General features: G+C 46.4%; 1 protein-coding gene across 1 annotated transcript in view; it reads right to left on the bottom strand.

Annotated features, from left to right (window-relative positions):
- LOC124722225 (vitellogenin-like) overlaps window positions 1-26,002 on the bottom strand; it is a gene marked incomplete at its 3' end in the record, with an annotated part of 444,892 nt that overhangs the window by 265,854 nt on the left and 153,036 nt on the right. Inside the window, exons 8-9 of the mRNA XM_047247418.1 lie at window positions 12,030-12,538; window positions 4,961-5,215 (exon numbers count right to left, since the gene is read on the bottom strand). Coding sequence (XP_047103374.1) covers window positions 4,961-5,215; window positions 12,030-12,538 — 764 coding nt within the window. The remainder of the gene's footprint in view (window positions 1-4,960; window positions 5,216-12,029; window positions 12,539-26,002) is intronic.

The following is a 26,002-nucleotide window of genomic DNA, read 5'->3' as shown; positions in this document are numbered from 1 at the left end:
GGTCTAAGAACAAGAAGTGCAATACAGAGCAGCAGGTAAAAGATATGGCGTCATGGTTAAATGGTTATGGTGGTGGATTGCCAAGCGGCTGAGCCCTGTTAAAAGCTCCCTTGTGCCTATTTTTTTTTCTCTCTCTCTCTCAGTGTTCGCTTTATTCAATTTTGTGTCTGTGTCGTGGAGTAGTGTCTGTTTGCTACAATGAGGTGTAAGGAGGTCAAAGGTCTCTGTTGGATTCCTTTCATGTTTGATTTCTTAAATCTGTTGTCATTTATGGAATAAATTCCTCTTCTAAATTTACTGTGGCGTTTCTGACTATCTGGGAGGAGACTGAGTAGTGGAACGTGTTACTTTTACACATAAACAAGAACGATCTGTCACACTACTACACTTTAAAACACAGTTTATATGTAATTCGTGTCACACAGTCTCATACGGAACCTACATCCACTTTCTTTTATATACTGTATATGATAAGATACTGTCATCCCCCTTCCCTTCTGTGTGAGAGGATGAATGAGCAAATGTATTTCTAGTTGCATGCTTGAGGGTAGCAGACAAGACTGTCTGCTAGAGAACAGTAGGACCAACGTCGGAACAGGTAGCTACGCTTTCTAAAAGCAAACAGGTTTCTATCCTTAGTATGGTCCTGTCCGTCCCTTGCCATGTTGGTATAGGAAGCTGCCCCTCTGGCCACTTCCGTTTGTATTTGTGAGCCACCCTCAGAAATGGACCAGGCCAGTCGGTCCGTGGCGAGCGTCTGAAGTGGTAAGATCTCCGGTTAAGCGCGTGTCTGCTAAGTCCGCAGGACAATGGATTTCTTAAGTTCAGCCTAACTGAAAATTTAACCACCTTTATTTTAGGTTTATCTCTAAAATATCTAATGTTATCGTAAATTGCAACGCAGTGTAATCCGCGTGTGAAGTTCAGAATATCTTCCGGTAGTTGCTTTGCCACTACTTTTTGAGTAAAGTGGAACCACGTGTTGATCAGTAACTCTAACTAAGATCATCAATCTTAAATGCGAATGCTTGTGTGATTATAACGTCTCGTCTTGACAATATTTTTCAATATAGCAGCTTTTCTTTATGTTCAACCCACGTGGGGTGTACTTTGCGAGACCAGTACCACGTGCTTATATAACTGTTTGACCCATCAGGTTAATAGTAAGACGATAGTAACCAGTTCGAGGTTTTTCTTTTGTAAATTGCTTTTCGATCTAATCTATTTTAATTATCAAAATTATTGTGGAGTTACACGCTTTGTGTACACCAAGTTGACCACGTGAAGCATGTGGTGTATTCATCAAAGTAGCCCTCAGCTATTCTTTTCGGGAAGATTTCACACAGAGTTAGTATGAATGTAGTATACCAGTGTGTGGTAATTACATGACGGACAGGATTGTGCTACGAACATAACTTGTTTGGGTGAAAATTGTATCGGTTGGTTGTGGTTAATTTCCTCTTGCATATGTTTCAACGTTCTTTGTGTGTTATTTTATGAATGCAGTGTTGTATGTAGTCTCCCAATCTTGGCTCCCTATTTGATGTGTTCCGTAAGATTACAAACTCACATTTTCACAGTCCTAAATAAGGCACCAACTTAGTTATGACTCACGTTTAATATGCTGAGATTTCAATGATCAATGGTAAAATAAATTTCCAAATATAAACTGATTTATTTCTTTTTATTTAAATTCTCTTTTTTGATATATACACTCCTGGAAATTGAAATAAGAACACCGTGAATTCATTGTCCCAGGAAGGGGAAACTTTATTGACACATTCCTGGGGTCAGATACATCACATGATCACACTGACAGAACCACAGGCACATAGACACAGGCAACAGAGCATGCACAATGTCGGCACTAGTACAGTGTATATCCACCTTTCGCAGCAATGCAGGCTGCTATTCTCCCATGGAGACGATCGTAGAGATGCTGGATGTAGTCCTGTGGAACGGCTTGCCATGCCATTTCCACCTGGCGCCTCAGTTGGACCAGCGTTCGTGCTGGACGTGCAGACCGCGTGAGACGACGCTCCATCCAGTCCCAAACATGCTCAATGGGGGACAGATCCGGAGATCTTGCTGGCCAGGGTAGTTGACTTACACCTTCTAGAGCACGTTGGGTGGCACGGGATACATGCGGACGTGCATTGTCCTGTTGGAACAGCAAGTTCCCTTGCCGGTCTAGGAATGGTAGAACGATGGGTTCGATGACGGTTTGGATGTACCGTGCACTATTCAGTGTCCCCTCGACGATCACCAGTGGTGTACGGCCAGTGTAGGAGATCGCTCCCCACACCATGATGCCGGGTGTTGGCCCTGTGTGCCTCGGTCGTATGCAGTCCTGATTGTGGCGCTCACCTGCACGGCGCCAAACACGCATACGACCATCATTGGCACCAAGGCAGAAGCGACTCCCATCGCTGAAGACGACACGTCTCCATTCGTCCCTCCATTCACGCCTGTCGCGACACCACTGGAGGCGGGCTGCACGATGTTGGGGCGTGAGCGGAAGACGGCCTAACGGTGTGCGGGACCGTAGCCCAGCTTCATGGAGACGGTTGCGAATGGTCCTCGCCGATACCCCAGGAGCAACAGTGTCCCTAATTTGCTGGGAAGTGGCGGTGCGGTCCCCTACGACACTGCGTAGGATCCTACGGTCTTGGCGTGCATCCGTGCGTCGCTGCGGTCCGGTCCCAGGTCGACGGGCACGTGCACCTTCCGCCGACCACTGGCGACAACATCGATGTACTGTGGAGACCTCACGCCCCACGTGTTGAGCAATTCGGCGGTACGTCCACCCGGCCTCCCGCATGCCCACTATACGCCCTCGCTCAAAGTCCGTCAACTGCACATACGGTTCACGTCCACGCTGTCGCGGCATGCTACCAGTGTTAAAGACTGCGATGGAGCTCCGTATGCCACGGTAAACTGGCTGACACTGTCGGCGGCGGTGCACAAATGCTGCGCAGCTAGCGACATTCGACGGCCAACACCGCGGTTCCTGGTGTGTCCGCTGTGCCGTGCGTGTGATCATTGCTTGTACAGCCCTCTCGCAGTGTCCGGAGCAAGTATGGTGGGTCTGACACACCGGTGTCAATGTGTTCTTTTTTCCATTTCCAGGAGTGTATATCACCGGTTGTCGTATGACTATTAAAAGATTATAATTAATGTTAGTCTGGTTGGTAATTCGGTAAGCTAGACTGGATGCCTGGTGAAACAGTTGCTCAGTAATGCAAGGTTAACTTCCCCAGACGGCTCACAGCTTTAACCCGTTTTTATTGTCTAGCAGTACCGCTTTCATAGCAAATTAAAGTAACAACGTTACAGAGGGACCTACTATGACAGTTTATTCTGCACAACTAGTATATTAGAAGTGAAAAGGAAGTGACTTTCCTATGGGAACCGCAAACGTTTGATGACAAGGCGACAAATCAACCGAATCCTCCACCGAAAAACATATCTGGTGTGTCATACATGGCATTAGTGACAGTACGTGCGTCTTATGATAGGAACCTCTTATCGACTCACCTAATTTGTTCCCCTGGTAAGAGAGTGAGATATGCCTCCTTACCCGATATAAGTGTTCGTATGAATGTGAATTTGATCAGTCCCAAGGAAATGATGAAAACATAATATTTTGTCATATAAACTGCAAGAAATGAACTCAACAGTTTCACAATCAGATAGTTTATCTGTGTGCTGTCAAGACATATGTTTTTAACGTTTTTGAATTTGCGGTCAATTTTGGAAGTCTTCACTTATGAATTCCTTTCTTGTAACATAGTTCACACCACCGGCCGGGATGACCGAGTGGTTCTAGGCGCTACGGCTGGAACCGCGCGACCGCTACGGGTAGAAGGTTCGAATCCTGCCTCGGGCATGGATGTGTGTGATGTTCTTATTTTAGTTAGGTTTAAGTAGTTCTAAGTTCTAGGGGACTAATGACCTCAGAAGTTAAGTCCCATAGTGCTCAGAGCCATAGTTCACACCCGTTTATTTGTGGTCCCATTTCTGTGAGATAATGGTTCAAATGGCTCTGGGCACTATGGGACTTAACATCTGAGGTCATCAGTCCCCTAGAACTTACAACTACTTAAACCTGACGAAACTAAGGACATCACACACATCCATGCCCGAGGCAGGATTCGAACGTACGACCGTAGCGGTCGCGCGGCTCCAGACTGAAGCGCCTAGAACCGGTCGGCCACAGCGGCCGGCATTTCTGTGAGACATCTATGTGGTATCTAGCCTTCTTTCACTATTCATCACATTTACTTGCGACGGTAATGTCTTCTTACCACATAACTCAGATGCTATAACAAATGTATAGTACGATAACTGCCAAGATTACAGAAATAGAACAAACATTTCAATGACCGAACGGACAGTTCATAATGCTGAGAAAAAAAAATTAATGGTGTGAGGGAGTTTGGAATACGACTCGGCATCTGGCTGTTTTAGGCTGCTCTCTATTGTACTTCTTGTTCTTGGACCGTTCACTGTTACTATTTTGCTTTTGTTTTCATGTTTGATCTGTGTTCAGTTTTTGATGGGCTGTTCACTTGGCCATCTTACCACTAAATCCGAAGGGACGGGGTCCCGGGTTCGATTCCCGGCGGGGTCGGGGATTTTCACCTGCCTCGAGATCTCATTTCGTCATCATTCATGAAAGTGGCGGGACTGGACTGAGTGAGGGTTGGGAATTTGTACGGGCGCTGATAACCGCGCAGTTGAGCACCCCACAAACCAAACATCATCATCATCATCATCAATCTGAAGGGGTAAGACGGGGAGTTTCCCTTGTAAGAAACGTCGGGAACCACTGCATTAGGCAATATAAGCCTCTAATAATGTAAGGAAGGTCTAACACCATCAGCAAACTTGACGGTCGCAGCTCGGCTTTTTCTGCGTGACGAAGAATACTTCATAAATGAAGAGACGTGAGTGTTACCGCTCTGTGAGGACGAGGCTGGTGTCACTGCGGCGCGCGTCCATGATGCCGGCGAGCGCGCGCTGCAGGTCCGGCAGCGACAGCGCGCGGCACATCTCGACGGCGACGGCCATCTTCTCGAGCGTGCGCCGCTGCGCGATGTGCGCCGACTCCTCCAGGTCGCTGGCGATGTCGGTCACCAGCTCCTTCAGCTGCTGCACCATGCACGCGTGCGCGTCGCCCGCGCGGTGCGACACGTAGTACGGAGACAGCGGCCTGGAACAACACTCACACTCACTGTAACATCCCGAGAAACCCGAAAACCCAAATAAGAATGTCATGATAATTTAAAGTAGGGAACAGTGTTATCCTGACAGGTACGACAACTTTGACAATAATGTAACACCTTAAAGTTTTTATGGACACCAATTTCAATGTGATGACTTGGTGTTGTGTGATGCCCTTAGGTTAGTTAGGTTTAAGTAGTTCTAAGTTCTAGGGGACTGATGACCATAGCTGTTCAGTCCCATAGTGCTCAGAGCCAGTTGAACCAGCTGAACCAATTTCAATAATTATTGAGTATGTCATTTACATCTACATCTACATACATACTCCGCCATCCACCATACGGTGTGTGGGGGAGGGTACCTCGTACCACAACTAGCATCTTCTCTCCCCGTTCCACTCCCAAACAGAACGAGGGAAAAATGACTGTCTATATGCCTCTGTACGAGCCCTAATCTCTCTTATCTTATCTTTGTGGTCTTTCCGCGAAATGTAAGTTGGCGGCAGTAAAATTGTACTGCAGTCAGCCTCAAATGCTGTTTCTCTAATTTCCTCGGTAGCGATTCACGAAAAGAAGACCTCCTTTCCTCTAGAGACTCCCATCCGAGTTCCTGAAGCATTTCCGTAACACTCGCGTGTTGATCAAACCTACCAGTAACAAATCTCTGAATTGCTTCTATGTCCCCCCTCAATCCGACCTGATAGGGACCTCAAACGCTCGAGCAGTACTCAAGAGTAGGTCGTATAAAAGCGGTCTCCTTTACAGATGAACCACATCTTCCCAAAATTCTACCAATGAACCGAAGACGACTATTCGCCTTCCCCACAACTGCCATTACATGCTTGTCCCACTTCATATCGCTCTGCAATGTTACGCCCAAATATTTAATCGACGTGACTGTGTCAACCGCTACACTACTAATGGAGTACTCAAACATTACAGGATTCTTTTTCCTATTCATCTGCATTAATTTACATCTATCTATATTTAGAGTTAGCTGCCATTCTTTACACCAATCTCAAATCCTGTCCAAGTTATCTTGTACCTCCTACAGTCACTCAACGACGACACCTTCCCGTACACCACAGCATCATCAGCAAACAGCCGCACATTGCTATCCACCCTATCCAAAAGATCATTTATGTTGACAGAAAACAACAGCGGACCTACCACACTTCCCTGGGGCACTCCAGATGATGCCCTCACCTCCGATGAACACTCACCATCGAGGACGACGTACTGGGTTCTTTTACTTAACAAGTCTTCGAGCCACTCACATACTTGGGAACCAATCCCATATGCTCGTACCTTAGTTAAGAGTCTGCAGTGGGGCACCGAGTCAAACGCTTTCCGGAAGTCAATGAATATGGCATCCGTCTGATACCCTTCATCCATGGTTCGCAAGATATCATGCGAAAAAAGGGAGAGTGTCAAGGAAATTCATTACATTCGAACTGAGAATATGTTCGAGAATCCTGCAACAAACCGATGTTAAGGATATTGGTCTGTAATTTTGAGGATCCGTCCTTCTACCCTTCTTATATACAGGCGTCACCTGCACTTTTTTCCAGTCGCTCGGGACTTTACGTTGGGCAAGAGATTCGCGATAAATGCAAGCTAAGTAAGGAGCCAATGCCGTAGAGTACTCTCTGTAAAACCGAATTGGAATCCCATCAGGACCTGGCGAGTTATTTATTTTCAACCCATTCAGCTGCTTCACAACCCCAGGGATGTCTATCACTATGTCTTCCATACGGGAATCAGTGTCATGATATAAAGCTGGAAAGAAAGTAAGGTTATTTTTAATTAGCTATCAAACATCTCAGTAATAACTGGAAATCAGTACGACGAAAGTTAAGTTCAAAGTAATATGTCGGTCAGAGACAACATTTATTGTGAAAGAGAGTTGTAAACGCGGCGAAAAGGAAATTCAATGCGTCTACAATGCTCGATAATGGAAAAGTTAGTCGCTTGCTAGCTTGCTTGCTATCAAGTCGAGAGAGAGCACCGTTTGTTATAGTACTACAAACGGAACGCTACGAGATTGTATCTTTTTTCTTAAAAAGTAATATTGTGTGATAGAGATGCACGGACTTTGTTCTCAGTTATTCTCACTTGAGAACGTGAACTGAAGTGATATTCTGATAGTGTACTACGAGTTAATGAACTCTAATTATTGGAGATATTATTGTTGGACTCAACTTTCATCAAAGTGAACAGTTACACGAAGAATGAAGATAGTATCGAAGACTTGATCAGCCTTGAGTGAAACATTAATACGACCACACGAAGATGATACAAATATGACGATTGTAAAAGCTGTCGTAATTGTCACGATCACCGAATTGAAAAGAATCGCAATTGATCTGATCCATCGGTGTGCGTGTGGTGTGATGATTATAAACTATTTACTAAAAAGGAACAATAAAATTGTTAGTCAGTAATGGAAATCTCACGTGTTGGCTCCATCATTAATTGAACTGTGTGATAGTTGATGACCAAAATTAATTAACTGTGGACGTTTTAATTGAAAGAGTGACTTGATGAACATTGAGCATTGAAAGTAGTGTTTTGCCGAAATAATATCACGACGCACGAAAGCAAGATAGCATTATAGATTATCTCTGGATTTGCGTCGTGCCGCAGTGAAACGACGCCGGCGATGAATGATTCACTCAATACTGCAATAACTAACTAACCGGGCATAGCAAATCATAATAAAACCATAACAGACAATTAAAATCAGTAGTTCGCATCGCTGAGAAGACTGTGCGGACTCGCAAACGGACTTTCATACATTACGCGAGGAACAGTTTTCCTTAGAGATTTTCAGGTGTTGTTCCACGTTATCCGACGGGGACAACCATCATTGCACGTCGCATCTCCATTCCACGGAGCGAGCTGTAGCAGTAGCGGCTCAACATCAACAGCGACAACAAAAGGGAAGAGGGGACGTCACATCACTCTGGCGCCGAAGTACATAAGAGAGAGAGAAGTGTGAACTAAGTGTTACACCATCAACTTGCCTTCCTGCACAGCTGCTCGCCACCGCTGTCCTGTACAGAAGCCTCGTGTAGAATAGAATTGGCCAGTTTTCAATGGTTCCATACACGAGAAGGACTTCGAAACGCGAGTTACACTTGCCATCCCACGCTATCACCATCGCGCAACAGAGTGGGGCGTTGTCACAAGACAGTAAACAGGAAAAAAATATGGAAATTTATGGTAAGGTCTTATGGGACCAAACTGCTGAGGTTATCGGTCCCTAAGGTTACACATTGCTTAATCTAACCTAACCTAACTTACGCTAAGGACAACACACACACCCATGCCCGGGGGAGGACTCGAACCTCCGACAGGGGGAGCCGCGCGCACCGTGACAATGCGCCAAAGACCGCTCGGCTACCACGCGCGGCTCGGGTAGTTATGGTACAGTACGGTTGATAGGTGCATCACAGGGTGCGAATGAAATAACGAGACAACTGGAAACGTATTCCAAATCAGAAGTATACAGCACAGGACGATTCTTGTGTGGAAATCGTCTACATCGGATACTGTTTCACCGTGATATTCTACATCTACATCTACATTCATACTCCGCAAGCCACCTGGCAGTGTGTGATGGAGGGTACCTTGAGTACCTCTATCGGTTCCCCCCTTCTTTCCAGTCTCGTATTGTTCGTGGAAAGAAAGATTGTCGGTATGCCTCTGTCTGGGCTCTGATCTCTAAGATTTTATCCTAATTGTCTCTTCGCGAGATATACGTGGGAGGGAGCAATATACTGCTTGACTCCTCGGTGAAGGTATGTTCTCGAAACTTCAACAAAAGCCCGTACCGAGCTACTGAGCGTTTCTCTTGCAGAGTCTTCCACTGGAGTTTATCTATCATCTCCGTAACGCTTTCGCGATTACTAAATGATCCTGCAACTAAGCCCGCTGCCCTCCGTTGGATCTTCTCTGTCTTTCCTATCAACCCTATCTGGTACGGATCCCACACTGCTGAGCAGTATTCGAGCAGTGGGCGAACAAGTGTAGTGTAACCTACTTCCTTTGTTTTCGAACTGCATTTCCTTAGGATTCTTCCAATGAATCTCAGTCTGGCATCTGCTTTACCGACGACAACTTTATATGATCATTCCATTTTCAATCACTCCTAATGCGTACTCCCAGATAATTTATGGAATTAACTGCTTCCAGTTGTTGACCTGCTATATTGTAGCTAAATGATAATGGATCTTTCTTTCTATGTATCCGAAGCACATTACAGTTGTCTACATTGAGATTCAATTGCCATTCCCTGCACCATGCGTCAATTCGTTGCAGATCCTACTGCACTTCAGTACAATTTTCCATTCTTACAACCTCTCGATATACTACAGCATCATCCGCAAAAAGCCTCAGTGAACTTCCGATCTTATCCACAAGGTCATTTATATATATTGTGAATAGCAACGGTCCTGCGACGCTCCCCTGCGGCACACCTGAAATCACTCTTACTTCGGAAGACTTCTCTCCATTGAGAATGACATGCTGCGTTCTGTTATCTAGGAACTCTTCAATGCAATCACACAATTGGTCCGATAGTCCATATGCTCTTACTTTGTTCACTAAACGACTGTGGGGAACTGTATCGAACGCCTTGCGGAAGTGAAGAAATACGTCATCTACCTGGGAACCCGTGTCTATGGAGCTCTGAGTCTCGTGGACGAATAGCGCGAGCTGTGTTTCACACGATCATCTTTTTCGAAACCCATGCTGATTCCTACAGAGTAGATTTCTAGTCTCCAGAAAAGTCATTATACTCGAACATAATACGTGTTCCAAAATTCTATAACTGATCGACGTTAGAGATATAGATCTACACTCCTGGAAATGGAAAAAAGAACACATTGACACCGGTGTGTCAGACCCACCATACTTGCTCCGGACACTGCGAGAGGGCTGTACAAGCAATGATCACACGCACGGCACAGCGGACACACCAGGAACCGCGGTGTTGGCCGTCGAATGGCGCTAGCTGCGCAGCATTTGTGCACCGCCGCCGTCAGTGTCAGCCAGTTTGCCGTGGCATACGGAGCTCCATCGCAGTCTTTAACACTGGTAGCATGCCGCGACAGCGTGGACGTGAACCGTATGTGCAGTTGACGGACTTTGAGCGAGGGCGTATAGTGGGCATGCGGGAGGCCGGGTGGACGTACCGCCGAATTGCTCAACACGTGGGGCGTGAGGTCTCCACAGTACATCGATGTTGTCGCCAGTGGTCGGCGGAAGGTGCACGTGCCCGTCGACCTGGGACCGGACCGCAGCGACGCACGGATGCACGCCAAGACCGTAGGATCCTACGCAGTGCCGTAGGGGACCGCACCGCCACTTCCCAGCAAATTAGGGACACTGTTGCTCCTGGGGTATCGGCGAGGACCATTCGCAACCGTCTCCATGAAGCTGGGCTACGGTCCCGCACACCGTTAGGCCGTCTTCCGCTCACGCCCCAACATCGTGCAGCCCGCCTCCACTGGTGTCGCGACAGGCGTGAATGGAGGGACGAATGGAGACGTGTCGTCTTCAGCGATGAGAGTCGCTTCTGCCTTGGTGCCAATGATGGTCGTATGCGTGTTTGGCGCCGTGCAGGTGAGCGCCACAATCAGGACTGCATACGACCGAGGCACACAGGGCCAACACCCGGCATCATGGTGTGGGGAGCGATCTCCTACACTGGCCGTACACCACTGGTGATCGTCGAGGGGACACTGAATAGTGCACGGTACATCCAATCCGTCATCGAACCCATCGTTCTACCATTCCTAGACCGGCAAGGGAACTTGCTGTTCCAACAGGACAATGCACGACCACATGTATCCCGTGCCACCCAACGTGCTCTAGAAGGTGTAAGTCAACTACCCTGGCCAGCAAGATCTCCGGATCTGTCCCCCATTGAGCATGTTTGGGACTGGATGAAGCGTCGTCTCACGCGGTCTGCACGTCCAGCACGAACGCTGGTCCAACTGAGGCGCCAGGTGGAAATGGCATGGCAAGCCGTTCCACAGGACTACATCCAGCATCTCTACGATCGTCTCCATGGGAGAATAGCAGCCTGCATTGCTGCGAAAGGTGGATATACACTGTACTAGTGCCGACATTGTGCATGCTCTGTTGCCTGTGTCTATGTGCCTGTGGTTCTGTCAGTGTGATCATGTGATGTATCTGACCCCAGGAATGTGTCAATAAAGTTTCCCCTTCCTGGGGCAATGAATTCACGGTGTTCTTATTTCAATTTCCAGGAGTGTATAATAGTTCTGCACATCTGTTCGACGTCCCTTCTTGAAAACGGGGATGATCTGTGAAGTTTTCCAATCTTTTGGAACGCTACGCTCTTCTAGAGACCTACGGTACACCGCTGCAAGAAGGGGCCGGGGGGGGGGGGGGGGCAAGTTCTTTCGCGTACTCTGTGTAAAATCGAACTGGTACACCATCAGGTCCAGCGGCCTTTCCTCTTTTGAGCGATTTTAATTGTTTTTCTATCCCTCTGTCATCTATTTCGATATCTACCATTTTGTCATCTGTGCGACAATCTAGAGAAGGAATAACAGTGCAGTCTTCCTCTGTGAAACAGCTTTGGAAAAAGACATTTAGTACTTCGGCCTTTAGTCTGTCATCCTCTGTTTCAGAACCATTTTGGTCACAGAGTATCTGGACATTTTGTGATGTGAACTAGTGTACCCACCCCGGCACTACCATTGACAAAATAACAATAAAAAGTATCTGGTACGTAAATGTGTGTATTGTACTTGATGCGCCAAAGCCTACCTGGCCAGTGGAGTGTAGAGGCCGTGCCTCACAGGCGCTGCCCTGGTGTCCCTGGTGCGACGACGGTGGTGCCTCCCGCTCTCTTCCAGCTGGTTCTGAAGCTCCTGGTTGTCGCTGTCGAACAGCCGGCTCCTGGACCTGTGTCTGCTCCTCGACCTGTGCCTGGAGCGCCGGGTCGTCACTTCCGTGGCTTCTGTCGGCTCAGGCGTTGACGTGGTCTCCTCCGCGTCCTCTGGGAATTCCAGTGAAGCTACATTATTGGGACTGGACTCTTCGGTAGGTTCAGCATCGATTTCAACTTCAGGGACTACCCAGTCAGGCTGGAAGGCATCAACTCGCGTGGGTTCAGAAAACTCAGGTACCGTCGTCTCTGGTACTTCCACCGTCGTGGTTCCAAGCTCATCAGCATCTTCGGCATCGATTTCTATTTCTGGAGCTGCAGCTTCACCCGCGACTTCGAAGGGCAATGTCTCCGTCGGTTTTATCCACTCGACAGGTTCCGTCTCCAACTGTTTGTAACAAATAAAGGTTTACCTTTTCAGCAACAATTAATAAATATTACTAAATAAATACTTAATAACAACTACCTTGCCTTAAAATGTGGTGTTAAATTCAAAAATTAATAAACTAAACCTAAGACTACTTCACTACACTCGTCTCACTAACGCGTTTCTTGGAAAGAAGATGTATACACAAGGTGTTTGTGTTAACTTGAGACAACTATCTGGAAAGCGACGCATCGTACGAAACAAATGTTCTAGGTCAAAAGTTCATATTAGTAAAGCGGACATCTGTCTGTTCTACAACTGGCAATCTCCTAACCATACCTTTTAGGTGGGCTGGATCAATTTCGTATTTTCAAATGGGAAACCTCCATTTTTATTGCATATCCGGATTCTACGCCAAAAAATACGTATGTTTTACTCAAACCATTGCTTACCATTCGTGGTAGTAGATAAGTACCCACTGAGCCTATTTTTGTTACTATGGACCGACCAATTTGGTTATAAATTTCATTTATGAGGTAAATATAAAGCTTTGTGTAACTAGCGGTTGATGCTGATGTTCAAATGTTACATGAGTATTGCAGATATGATTGTAAAGTAAAAATAATGTGTCTACCCATTGAGATTTCTGGCAGATAAGGAGGAGGAGGAGAGGAGGAGATTTGTGTTTAATGTCCCGTCGACAACGAGGTCATTAGAGACGGAGCACAAGCTCGGATTAGGGAAGGATGGGGAAGGAAACCGGTCGTGCCCTTTCAAAGGAACCATCCCGGCTTTTGCCTGAAACGATGTAGGGAAAGCGCGGAAAATCTAGATCAGGATGGCTGGAGACTAATTTCAACCGTCGTCCTCCAGAATTCGAGTCCAGTGTGCTAACCACTGCGCCACCTCGCTCCGTGGCAGATAAGCCACACGTATGGTAACGTAGTTTTCTGTTCCCTATACTTAGTCGTCTCACGTTAAAACAAAAACCCTGTACATACAGTTCCCAAAAGAGTTAGGTGAACACGTGTATCAAAGTCCGGTACTTTAGATATATTTTGGTACGGGCAGTAACTGCGACTAGAGTGTTGCAACGCTCAATGTTTGACCGGTCACGGCTCGGCTGGTGACTGGGGGACCGAGCCGCTAGTGTCCGGCCCCACACGACTCGGCTCGGTCACGTACTCGGGCCATGTCTGTTGTCCGGATTCCAGACACGCGGATAACCGAGCATGACCGGTCACCGCTGACGTCTCACCTCGCCTCGTCCCGGCTCGCTGCACTGTACTGTACAAATGCAACGCCTCTCTCTCTCTCTCTCTCTCTCTCTCTCTCTCTCTCTCTCTCTCTCTCTCTCTCTCACACACACACACACACACACGCACACACACACACACACACACACACACGCACACACACACAGTGTATTTATCTCTCTCTCTCATTTAACACAAAAGGAACGTTTACTAGAATGGGTTCCTGACACAGCTAAATTCATAAAGCACTTGGAAAGTAAAATTATATTTCAATACAATCACGGATAGAAGACGAGTCTCATTTCGAAACAGAAGATATATTCTTCCTTTCTTTAACAGGAAGCATTGAATAACTGCTGTCCCTGTAATCTAGAAGACAACCGTCTTCATAAAGAAAGCATACAAAGAACATTCAACTTTTACAGACGTAACTTGTCATACTTTTCACTTGTTTGCAACAGAAACAAAATTATAGTTATTGTTGATCAGTAAATCACTAATGCGTTCCGGATTTAACTGGCTGACATCTGCCACGTTAACTTCTCCATAGCGCGCACCTAGTTGAATTCTTGGCCTAGTTCTCTGAAACCCTCACCGGAGTCAGTATTAAAAGATTTCATATCGTTAGCACACATTGCAGCACACTTTGCTGTAATACTATTTTTTATTACTGCCGGTATCCCTGAAGGAGCTGTAGCTATGTGGGGTTTCTTGAAATTGTGTTTCTTTAAATGCGTGGCTCCCGAGTGGAAACACAATAATGTGGAGCAGTTTATGCACGATACAACCCAGTAGACGCACTGCTTTCGTCTTCAACCAACAAAAATGTACTCCATACTTGGCTTTTTAGACCTTCTGTTTGTTCATTGTGTAAACATTGGTTTCAATCTTACGTCTTACTGCACTGGCTTCCTTGCGTTGCATGATTACAGAGAGAGACACACCAGAAATGAGAAGCCCGTACTGGCTGCAGTGTCACACGGATAATGACATGTGTAATGCGTCTGAAGTTACGTGCTACGTATTCGGTCACGGCATCTATGCTCGGTCACTAGGACTCGTGCTGGCAGCCTATCCAGTCAGGGTGTGCTCGCCACATCTCGTATTTTGTGCTCGCTTACTCGGTCATGCAGGACTCTAACTGCGACCTTATTGTATAGTCTGAGATCTTCGCATTCAATGTATGTAACAATTTAAGACATTCGCAACGTATGGGCTGTGTTATGTATTACGGTATCAGGTGACCCCCTGAAAGAATTGAGTACCTGCGTCCCCGTGTTCTTTAATCAGGTACGCAGAGGGTAGTTGACACTTTTGGACGTTGTATTCAACCAAGAACAAGCATAGCGACATTTTAAAGCAGGTTACTTGAAAGGGCACTCTGTTTTATTCAAGAAGGATGTACTTTCCGTCGTGTTGCTGCAGATGCCATTGTCTCTCCATCTATCATCAATAGGTCTTGGACACGCTACGGGAAGACAGGTCAGTACACAAGGCGAATGAGACAAGGCCGCTGAAGCATTACAAGCCCGCGTGAAGAGCGATATCTGATCATCTCTGCGTTGCGGTGTCGCACGGATACGCCAGAGCACTGCAAGGCGATCTCAGGGCCGCTGGAGTCTCTGCGTCCGGTCAGACTGTACGGTTACGAGAAAGGACCTTAAGACCCAGAGGTCCTGTTCGAGTACCCCACTTGTTGGCACAACGACGTCCCGCAGCCCGCCTTCAGTTCTGCCGTTCCTACGTCAACTGGTAACTTCGTCACTGGCAAAACGTCTTATTCACAGACGAGGGATGTCTTGCGAAGCCTGGACATTGCAGTAATGGAATGTCCAGCAGCAATTCCCGACCTAAACCCCATCGATAATATGTGTAACATGCTTGATACACGTACTGGTGGTCGTCCTTGACCACCACAGACTCTCCAAGAAGTCTCATTGAAGGATGGGAACGGATACCACAGGGTGACCTCCGTAGACTTATACGAAGCGCGCCACGTAGGTGTCAGGTGGTGATAAATGCTCATGAAGGGCAGACACGTTTTTGAAGCTCTCAAAGTCCAGTGAAAAGCACCCAGGATGATTACATGAATAATTATTTCTACTTTGTTTTCGACACTTGTTGGACAATTCAGTTCTTGTTATGTAAATGAATGAGTATGTAATGACGTTTTGTTATTTACTTAATTGGAGTAAAACAAAGGTATAATTTTGTAACACACCCAGTCCTCGATTGTAGCTCAGTGGCGTGTGGCAGACGTCTAAAGTCATGTTTCCCCAGTTCTTTTGAACACTATATTTTTTTTTTTGCAGAATAAACTGCACTGAGAATTCAAGGAAACAACGTCTAATATGTACTATAATACACTTAAACTTACAGTCAATAAAAAATATTTTGTCCCATTTACTCATCTCTTCTATGCCTTATTTTCAGATGAACTGCGTATACTAGTTACAAATTTCAGTTTTTCTTCAGCTAACAGTTATTTGAGAGTTATGAATATGAAGAGACACAGAAGTCAGCAACGATTTTCATATCTGAAATATTCGCAAGATAAACTTCAAAATGGTCAGCCAAACACGTCAAAAGTGCAGTTCCTTGACGGGAGTCTACCCTGACATTCAGCCAGGGAAGTAAAACATTTTTTGTCTGTAATAGACATACTATCGTCTGCAGACTGTAGTGTTGATCATGCAGCATTTTTACGCAAGAAGGCATTGTTTTCTCTGTACTTACGAAGAATGGTAGATTGAAAAAAGGCTTGCGTTTGTGGTAGCTCAGCGTCTCACACTCCCACACTGGGGAACCAACAACATTGAGGCAGAGATTTAGCAAGTACTTATGACAGTCTGCCTGCGTTATGACTTCAGTATGCACCTGTGCAGTTGCCCAGCTGGACACTAGATAAAAGTGTTACCAAGTATAACGTTAGCCGGCCGGAGTGGCCGAGCGGTTCTAGGCGCTACAATCTGGAACCGCGCGAACGCTACGGTCGCAGGTTCGAATCCTGCCTCTGGCATGGATTTGTGTGATGTCCTTAGGTTAGTTAGGTTTAAGTAGTTCTAAGTTCTAGGGGAATGATGACCTCAGAAGTTAAGTCCCACAGTGTTTAGAGCCATTTGAACCATTTTTGAAGTATAACGTTACGCAAATAAACATGTATGGCACCGTACATAGTCTCTGCATGTTTCGAAGTGGTCGTCCGATTCAGGTATCTGCCATGGCACATGTCCACCTCTGGGTTACCCACCTGAGAGGGTATCCGGTACCGAAAGCAATGGGAAAACTTGGTCGTTACCTAGGCATGACAAATTTCCATCGCAGCCTTATGCTTCGTGCAAGCTCCACTCTGCGTGGTCCTCGCAGGCTCCACGGAGAGTGGTCCCACAATTTCCATGTGGATTAACGACCTACAGGAGCTGTTCAAAGCGCACCAGTCAATCCTTGGGTGACTTTCATATCCTGTTGCTGGAGCCACCCTTTGGCGATCTTTTCAGACACTTTAGCCTGTTCTCTGGTACAGTTCTGCACCGGCACGTTAACGGAAACTGAAAATCCCTAATTTCTTTTCAAAAAAGCTGAGCGAAAAACGGAGCTCTTGGCCACCGTTTTCCGCAGAGCTCCTGGCTGCCTATGAGACCATAAAATATTTCAGGTTTACGGTCGAAGGCCACGTCCTCACCATATACACCGGCGATCGTCAGCAGAAGTTCGCATTTTTGCAGCTCCGGAATAACTATCCGCCATTTCAACTAAATCGTCTTAATTCCTGCACCATCTCCGTCTGCCGACTTTTTCAGAACTCCCGAGGAAATCCATGTGGATGTCAGTTTCTGTATGTGAGTTTCTGCAAACTTGTTCAAGTCCAGTTTATCCGTCATTGATGGTAACGTGTGGTGCATTTCTACCAAGTACAACCGCAGCTCTTAGTGGTACCAAATAGAGCCGCAAGCCGCACTGTCTAGTGAAAACCGCCTCAGACGTGTGTGTATTTTCACAGGCAATTTCGTTAACTGGCAGTCATCTGTTGTTTCGCACTGTGGAAGAAATAGTGTGGAGAATCAGCATCCAACATTTCCACGTCGTGGAACCAGCAACGTCGGGGCAGGGATTTACCGAGTACTACGGCGGCCATGTGCAATAAAAATGTTAGGCTGAGCTTCTGCGTTGGCTCGGTCGGACGCTAGTTGTAGGCGCTACCACACTGACGGAAAAGAAAATCGCAACACCGGGAAATAATTAATGTAGAGTAATGAAATTTCGAGAATACATTTATCTAGGCAACGTATTTAAGTGATAAACACTGCAAGATCGCAGTCCGATGTAAGTGCGAGATAAGCCATTGCAAATTTGAAATGCTGGCACATTAATAACCGGTGTAACCAGGGTGTTAAATGCAAGTACGCAAACGAGCATGCATTGCGTTTTACAGGTGCCGGATATCAGTTTATGGGGCGGAGTTCCATTCCTGTTGTACTTCGTCAGCCAGTGAATGGACGGTTAATTGTGGATGACGCTGGAGTTGTTGTCCGATGATGTCCCATCGGTGCTCGATTGGAGACAGATCTGGTGATCTAGTAGTCAAAGGCAACTTGTTGACACTCTGTGGAGCATGATGGGTTGCAATATCGGCATGTGAGCAAGAGTTATCCTGTTGGAAACCACCCCCTAGAATGCTGTTCATGAATTGCAGCACAAAATGTCGAATCACGAGATTGAAGTATAAATTTGTAGTCGGGCTGCGTGGCATAACCACAAGAGTGCTCCCGCTGTCATACGAAATTACACCCAAGAAAATAACTTCTGTTGTAGGTCCAGCATCTCTTGCCCGCAAACAGGTTGGTTGTAGGTCCTCAACTGGCCTCCTTCTAACCAACATATAGCCTTTACTGGCATTGAGGCGGAACCAGCTTTCATCAGAAAACACAACAGATCTGCACATTGCCCTCCAATGAGCTCTCGCTTGTCACCACTAAAGTCGCAAATGGCAGTGGTTTGTGATCAGTAGAATGTACACTACAGAGCGTCTCTTGCCCGCAAACAGGTTGGTTGTAGGTCCTCAACTGGCCTCCTTCTAACCAACATATAGCCTTTAATGGCATTGAGGCGGAACCAGCTTTCATCAGAAAACACAACATTGCCCTCCAATGAGCTCTCGCTTGTCACCACTGAAGTCGCAAATGGCAGTGGTTTGGGATCAGTAGAATGTACACTACAGAGCGTCTCTTGCCCGCAAACAGGTTGGTTGTAGGTCCTCAACTGGCCTCCTTCTAACCAACATATAGCCTTTACTGGCATTGAGGCGGAACCAGCTTTCATCAGAAAACACAACAGATCTGCACATTGCCCTCCAATGAGCTCTCGCTTGTCACCACTAAAGTCGCAAATGGCAGTGGTTTGTGATCAGTAGAATGTACACTACAGAGCGTCTCTTGCCCGCAAACAGGTTGGTTATAGGTCCTCAACTGGCCTCCTTCTAACCAACATATAGCCTTTAATGGCATTGAGGCGGAACCAGCTTTCATCAGAAAACACAACATTGCCCTCCAATGAGCTCTCGCTTGTCACCACTGAAGTCGCAAATGGCAGTGGTTTGGGATCAGTAGAATGTACACTACAGAGCGTCTCTTGCCCGCAAACAGGTTGGTTGTAGGTCCTCAACTGGCCTCCTTCTGACCAACATATAGCCTTTACTGGCATTGAGGCGGAACCAGCTTTCATCAGAAAACACAACATTGCCCTCCAATGAGCTCTCGCTTGTCACCACTGAAGTCGCAAATGGCAGTGGTTTGTGATCAGTAGAATGTACACTACAGAGCGTCTCTTGCCCGCAAACAGGTTGGTTGTAGGTCCTCAACTGGCCTCCTTCTGACCAACATATAGCCTTTACTGGCATTGAGGCGGAATCAGCTTTCATCAGAAAACACAACAGATCTGCACATTGCACTCCAATGAGCTCTCGCTTGTCACCACTGAAGTCGCAAATGGCAGTGGTTTGGGATCAGTAGAATGTACACTACAGAGCGTCTCTCTCGGAGCCGTCTTTGAGGTAACTGATTTGTAACAGTTCATTGTTTCCCTATGGTGCCAACTGCCGCTCAAACTTCTGCTGGAGATGCAGTACGATGCGCCAGAGCCTTACGCCGAAGATGATAGTCTTCCCTCTCCGCAGTGCCAACTGGCCGTCCACACAGAGCCCGGTCTTCTTGCGACCGTAGATTCTCGTGACCACGGCTGCCAGAATTCATGTTCAGTGGCTGCATTCCTGCTAGTCTTTCTGCAGTATCGCAGAAAGAACATCCAGCTTCTCGTAGTCCTGATACACGACCTCATTCAAACTCATTGAGGTGTCGATAATGGCGTCTTTGTCGCCTTAAAGGCATTCTTGACTAACATCAACTCACTAAGTCCAATCTCAAAGGTAACTAACGCTCATGACGGTTATAGTATGTATTTAAAGCAAACCAGATATACAGTCTCATATACAGGGTGTTACAAAAAGATACGTCCAAACTTTCAGGAAACATTCCTCACACACAAAGAAATAAAATATGTTATGTGGACATGTGTCCAAAACGCTTACTTTCCAAGTTAGAGCTCATTTTATTACTTCTCTTCAAATCACATTAATCGTGGAATGGAAACACACAGCAACAGAACGTACCAGCGTGACTCCAAACACTTTGTTACAGGAAATGTTCAAAATGTTCTCCGTTGGCGAGGATACATGCATCCACCCTCCGTCGCGTGGAATCCCAGATGCGCTGATGCAGCCCTGGAGAATGGCGTATTGTATCACAGCCGTCCACAATACGAGCACGAAGAGTCTCTACATTTGGTACCGGGGTTGCGTAGACAAGAGCTTTCAAATGCCCCCGTAAATGAAAGCCAATAGGGTTGAGGTCAGGAGAACGTGGAGGCCATGGAATTGGTCCGCCTCCACCAATCCATCGGTCAGCGAATCTGTTGTTGAGAAGCGTACGAACATTTCGACTGAAATGTGCAGGAGCTCCATCGTGCGTGAACCACATGTTGTGTCGTACTTGTAAAGGCACATGTTCTAGCAGCACGGGTAGAGTATCCGGTATGAAATCATGATAACGTGCTCCATTGAGCGTAGGTGGAAGAACAAACTAAAATGAGCTCTAACATGGAACGTAAGCGTTTCCAGACACATGTCCACATAACATCTTTTCTTTATTTGTGTGTGAGGAATGTTTCCTGAAAGTTTGGCCGTACCTTTTTGCAACACCCTGTATGTAGGTTATTTGGGGAGTAAGGAACGATCAGTCGCGAAATCGAAACCACAGTGAAAATCCGATGAAGTTTTGCACAGGTGTGTTAGGCAGTGTCTCAAGTATGCCCGTCGATCGCATTACGTCGTTCTTTTTAGTTCTGAGCACACAGGGAGCACATAAGGATACCTAGAAGAATAGTGTCTCCCGCCAAGTACGAGGGCATGGTGAGAAATTTCGCCTGAAGCTATGCAGCCAACATTACATAACTGTCGTGCGTTTTCTTCTCCAAGATAATTCACAGCCGCATTCTGCAGGGGCAATGAAGATACTCCTGCATCGTTTTCAATTGGAAATGTCTGATTACCCACAATATATCCCGTAATTTTCTCCCTCTGAGTTTCATCTCTGCTCACATGAACGCCAGCCGCGGTGGACGTGCGGTTCTAGGCACTTCAGTCCGGAACCGCGTGACCGCTACAGTCGCAGGTTCGAATCCTGCCTCGGGCATGGATGTGTGCGATGTCCTTAGGTTAGTTAGGTTTAAGTAGTTCTAAGTTCTAGGGGACTGATGACCTCAGATGTTGAGTCTCATAGCGCTCAGAGCCATTTGAACCATTTGAACTCACGTGAACCGCTGACTATGAAGACAACATTTTGGCACAGACAACGAGCTGTAGGCCCAGCGTAGAGAATTGGCGGAAAGCACTGGCGGCTGCCTTCTGTAACGAGGGTATGGGAAAGGTGGTACAACGCTACGAAAAATTCCTAAGGCGGATCGGCGACTATGAAGATAAGTAGCTGGAAGTTGTAGCTAACTGTTGCAAATAAAACAGTTTTGATTTTCACTGTGGTTTCCATTTCACGAGATTTTGATTACTTTCTGAGTAGCCCTCGTACAGTCTTTTGTGTAGATGGTGTGAAATTTTTATACACGTCATCTTTCAAATGCAGAAACACGCCTGCCAATTTCTGTTTATGTCGTTCAATCCTCCTTCTTGCTGCGATTCTTTTTCTGCAGTTTACGTTTAAAGCTACACAAATAAATCCATGTGCTACCTTATGCAGTCTATGCGTATTTGCACCCCACACGTTCAATATCTGTAAATAGAAAAGAATATGTTAAAGGCTGATTAATTACGACATTTTGACAAGCCGTCCTAACAGTTCCTTGACTAAATTAGGTACCTTACATTAACCACCAGATTGAAGCAATAGGAGGTTCTGTTTTATCACAATATCATATTTCCTAATGGCAGCAGTTAACTATTTCCGCCTCCGGATCCATGAATCAGCAGTATCAGTTGACATCGTCTTCGCTCATTACCATGCAGATCCAAACCATAATTTTAATTCACATTTTTCCTATTTCAACGTTTATCGACGGTTGTCGGACAAGTAAGTGTAATCTGAAATCCCAACCCTGGTGTTTACACCACTCAGTTATCTAAGTAGCTATAGAGAGTTGGAAATCACAGCAATGTCTTTTTGCCTCTACCAAATACAAAGTATCACTCATCCGGTCTGTCCGCTCTTTCTGTCTCTCTTTATCTCTTGACAAGATATCCCTTTCCAATCCTTGTGCTTCGTCTGTTTGTATCGCAATTTACGCAGGCGATGATTTCTGCTGTTTTCCACACAAGACTGTTCCTGGTGGAAACTTTTGACTTGCGGTTCATGCAGTGCTTCTTCAAAGTAAGAGATCTATCAAGTGTTACTCAGTGACTTTTGGGGTCTCATATTGTTCTAGTTCAACATCTGACCTTACTGTCTTTAATTTTCGAGTTTCTTCCCCGTGTTTCAAACGAAAAGCACACACTTGTGTCTTTGTGGGATTTGGTTTAAATTGGTTTGTGTTGTAATACCTGGAAAGATGTTTAAGGCGTTCGCGAGGGTGTTTCCCATTGATTCAAAATCTGTGCTCTGGGTGACTAGAGCTAGCTCATCGGTATAAAAGAAGCTCCCGCTAGTGGATGCTATGGGTTCGTCATTCGCTTCCCTGTGGGAGGCTGAGGCTGTTTTCCATCTGCTACGCTGTTCTTGGAAACCGGCAAAGAACCTACGATTCTGCAAAAGAGTTGCGATGGGCCTAGTTAGGCTAACATATTTGGTCGGGTTGTAGACTTTGGATAGTAGTAGCTGGTGAGTGACAGTGTCATATGCTGCTGATAGAACGACAAATACCACTCATGTCATTTTACAAGCTTCAAACCCATCTTCTATAAACTGTGTGAGATTTAGCAACTGTCCAGCAGGCTTACAGCTTTTTCCAGGTCGTATTCTAGGTTACTGAGAACCGCCAGGATAGCCGAGAGCGCTAACGCGCTGCTTCCTGTACTCGGGTAGGCGCGCCGGCCCCAGATCGAATCCCCCCGGCGGATTAACGACGACGGCCAGTGTGCCGGCCAGCCTGCATGCGGTTTTTAGGCGGTTTTCCACATCCTACTAGGTGAATACCGGGCTGGTCCCCACGTCCCGCCTCATTTGCACGACTCGCAGACATTTGAAACACATTCCCACTGTTTCACTATTTACACTAGACGCAGACAACTGCGGTACACTAATTCCGTCCCAGGGGGTATGGGGTGGCGGCAGGAAGGGCATCCAGCCACCCCTTAACTTAACCATGTCAAATCCGTACTTAACCCTGCCGACCCTGCGCACGATGCGGGATAAAAGCAGTAGCGAAAGAAAGAAAGAAAGAATTCTAGGTTACTGAGGTGTAGGTAAGGGGGTCAGTTACAGATGGCAGACGATTTAAAATCAGTCTGTGCAGCTATTTGTAAAGATGACATAGTAGTGAGACTAGTCTAAAATTCTTTGGATCATTTCCTTCTTTGTCACGTTTCACCACAGAAATCACTCGGCTCTTCAACCATATCTTTGAAATTTGGCAGTGGCCGTGCGGTTCTAGGCGCTGCAGTCTGGAACCGCGTGACCGCTACGGTCGCAGGTTCGAATCCTGCCTCGGGCATGGATGTGTGTGATGTCCTTAGGTTAGTTAGGTTTAACTAGTTCTAAGGGGCTAATGACCTCAGCAGTTGAGTCCCATAGTGCTCAGAGCCATTCGAACCATTTGAAATTTGGCTTCTGCTCTCAAAGTTTTTGAAAAGTTGGTGAACCAATTTTTTTGTTGTTAAGTCAAAATGTTTAATTTGTTCTTTTCATATACCATCGAAGTGATGTTCTGTTTGACAACGTTGTGCGACATTTAAAAACAATGAGTTACGAGAAAATTGAAACAAATTCTGCACTGTATTGCACTTCACTATCACTCGATGAGAGTAATGGAGGAGTAATGAAGAGATGGAAGATGGAATGATTCTTTGGGGTACTTTGTGAAGCTATTTGGTTCAGGTGGGTTGCGTTGTGGCGGTATGGATAATGTGGGAGGATGGTTGACAGGAAAACAGAGAATTCGGGACATAAATACACTACTGGCCACTAAAATTGCTACAGCACGAAGATGACGTGCTGCAGACGCGAAATTTAACTGACAGGAAGAAGATGCTGTGATATGCAAATGATCAGCTTTTCTCAGCATTCACACAAGGCTGGCGCCGCTGGCGACACCTACAACGTGCTGACATGAGGAAAGTTTCCAACCGATTTCTCATACACAAACAGCAGCTGATCGGCGTTGCCTCGTGAAACGTTGTTGTGATGCCTCGTTCATGGAAGAGAAATGCGTACCACCACGTTTCCGACTTCGATAAAGGTCGGATTGTAGTCTATCGCGATTGCCGTTAATCGTATCGCGACATTGCTGCTGCTCGCGTTGGTCGAGATCCAATGACTGTTAGCAGAATATGGAATCGTTGGGTTCAGGAGGGTAATACGGAACGCCGTGCTGGATCCCAACGGCCTCGTATCACTAGCAGTCGAGATGACAGGCATCTTATCTGCATGGCTGTAACGGATTGTGCAGCCACGTCTCGATCCCTGAGTCAACAGATGGGGACGTTTGCAAGACAACAACCATCTGCACGAACAGTTCGACGACGTTTGCAGCAGCATGGACTATCAGCTCGGAGACGATGTCTGCGGTTACCCTTGACGCTGCATCACAGACTGGACACCTGCGATGGAGTACTCAAAGACGAACCTGGGTGCACGAATGGCAAAACGTCATTTTTTCGGATGAATCCAGGTTCTGTTTACAGCATCATGATGGTCGCATCCGTGCTTGGCGACATCGCGGTGAACGCACATTGGAAGCGTGTATTCGTCATCGCCATACTGGGGTATCACCCGGCGTGATGGTATGGGGTGGCATTGGTTACACGTCTCGGTCACCTCTTGTTCGCATTGACGGCACTTTGAACAGTGGACGTTACATTTCAGATGTGTTACGACCCGTGGCTCTACCCTTCATTCAATCTCAGCAAAACCCTACATTTCAGCAGGATAATGCACGTCCGCATGTTGCAGGACCTGTACGGGCCTTTCTGGATACAGAAAATGTTGGACTGCTGCCCTGGCCAGCACATTCTCCAGATCTCTCACCAGTCAATGGTGGCCGAGAAACTGGCTCGTCACAATACGCCAAGCACTACTTTTGATGAACTGTTGTATCGTGTTGAAGCTGCATGGGCAGCTGTGCCTGTACACACCATCCAAGCTCTGTTTGACTCAATGCCCAGGCGTATCAAGGCCGTTATTACGGCCAGAGGTGGTTGTTCTGTATACTGATTTCTCAGTGTCTATGCACTCAAATTGCGTGGAAATGTAATCACATGTCAGTTCTAGTATAATATATTTGTCCAATGAATACCCGTTTATCATCTGCATTTCTTCTTGGTGTAGCAATTTTAATGGCCAGTAGTGTAGCTATGATGGGGGCCAGGCCAAGGTCAAGGCGATGAAAGAAAAGGAAGCGATGGGGACGGAGGGAAGCCCTGAAGTCGGAAAGGTGTAGGGAGGAGCGGGTTGAAATGGAAATGGAAATTTGTGGGAAGTTCCTGTGGGATAAAGCTGCTGAGGTGATCGATCCC

This window comes from Schistocerca piceifrons, chromosome X, assembly GCF_021461385.2.
Source record: "Schistocerca piceifrons isolate TAMUIC-IGC-003096 chromosome X, iqSchPice1.1, whole genome shotgun sequence".
In the NCBI taxonomy this organism is placed as follows: Eukaryota; Metazoa; Arthropoda; class Insecta; order Orthoptera; family Acrididae; genus Schistocerca; species Schistocerca piceifrons.
This window is presented reverse-complemented; position numbering and strand designations above follow the sequence as displayed.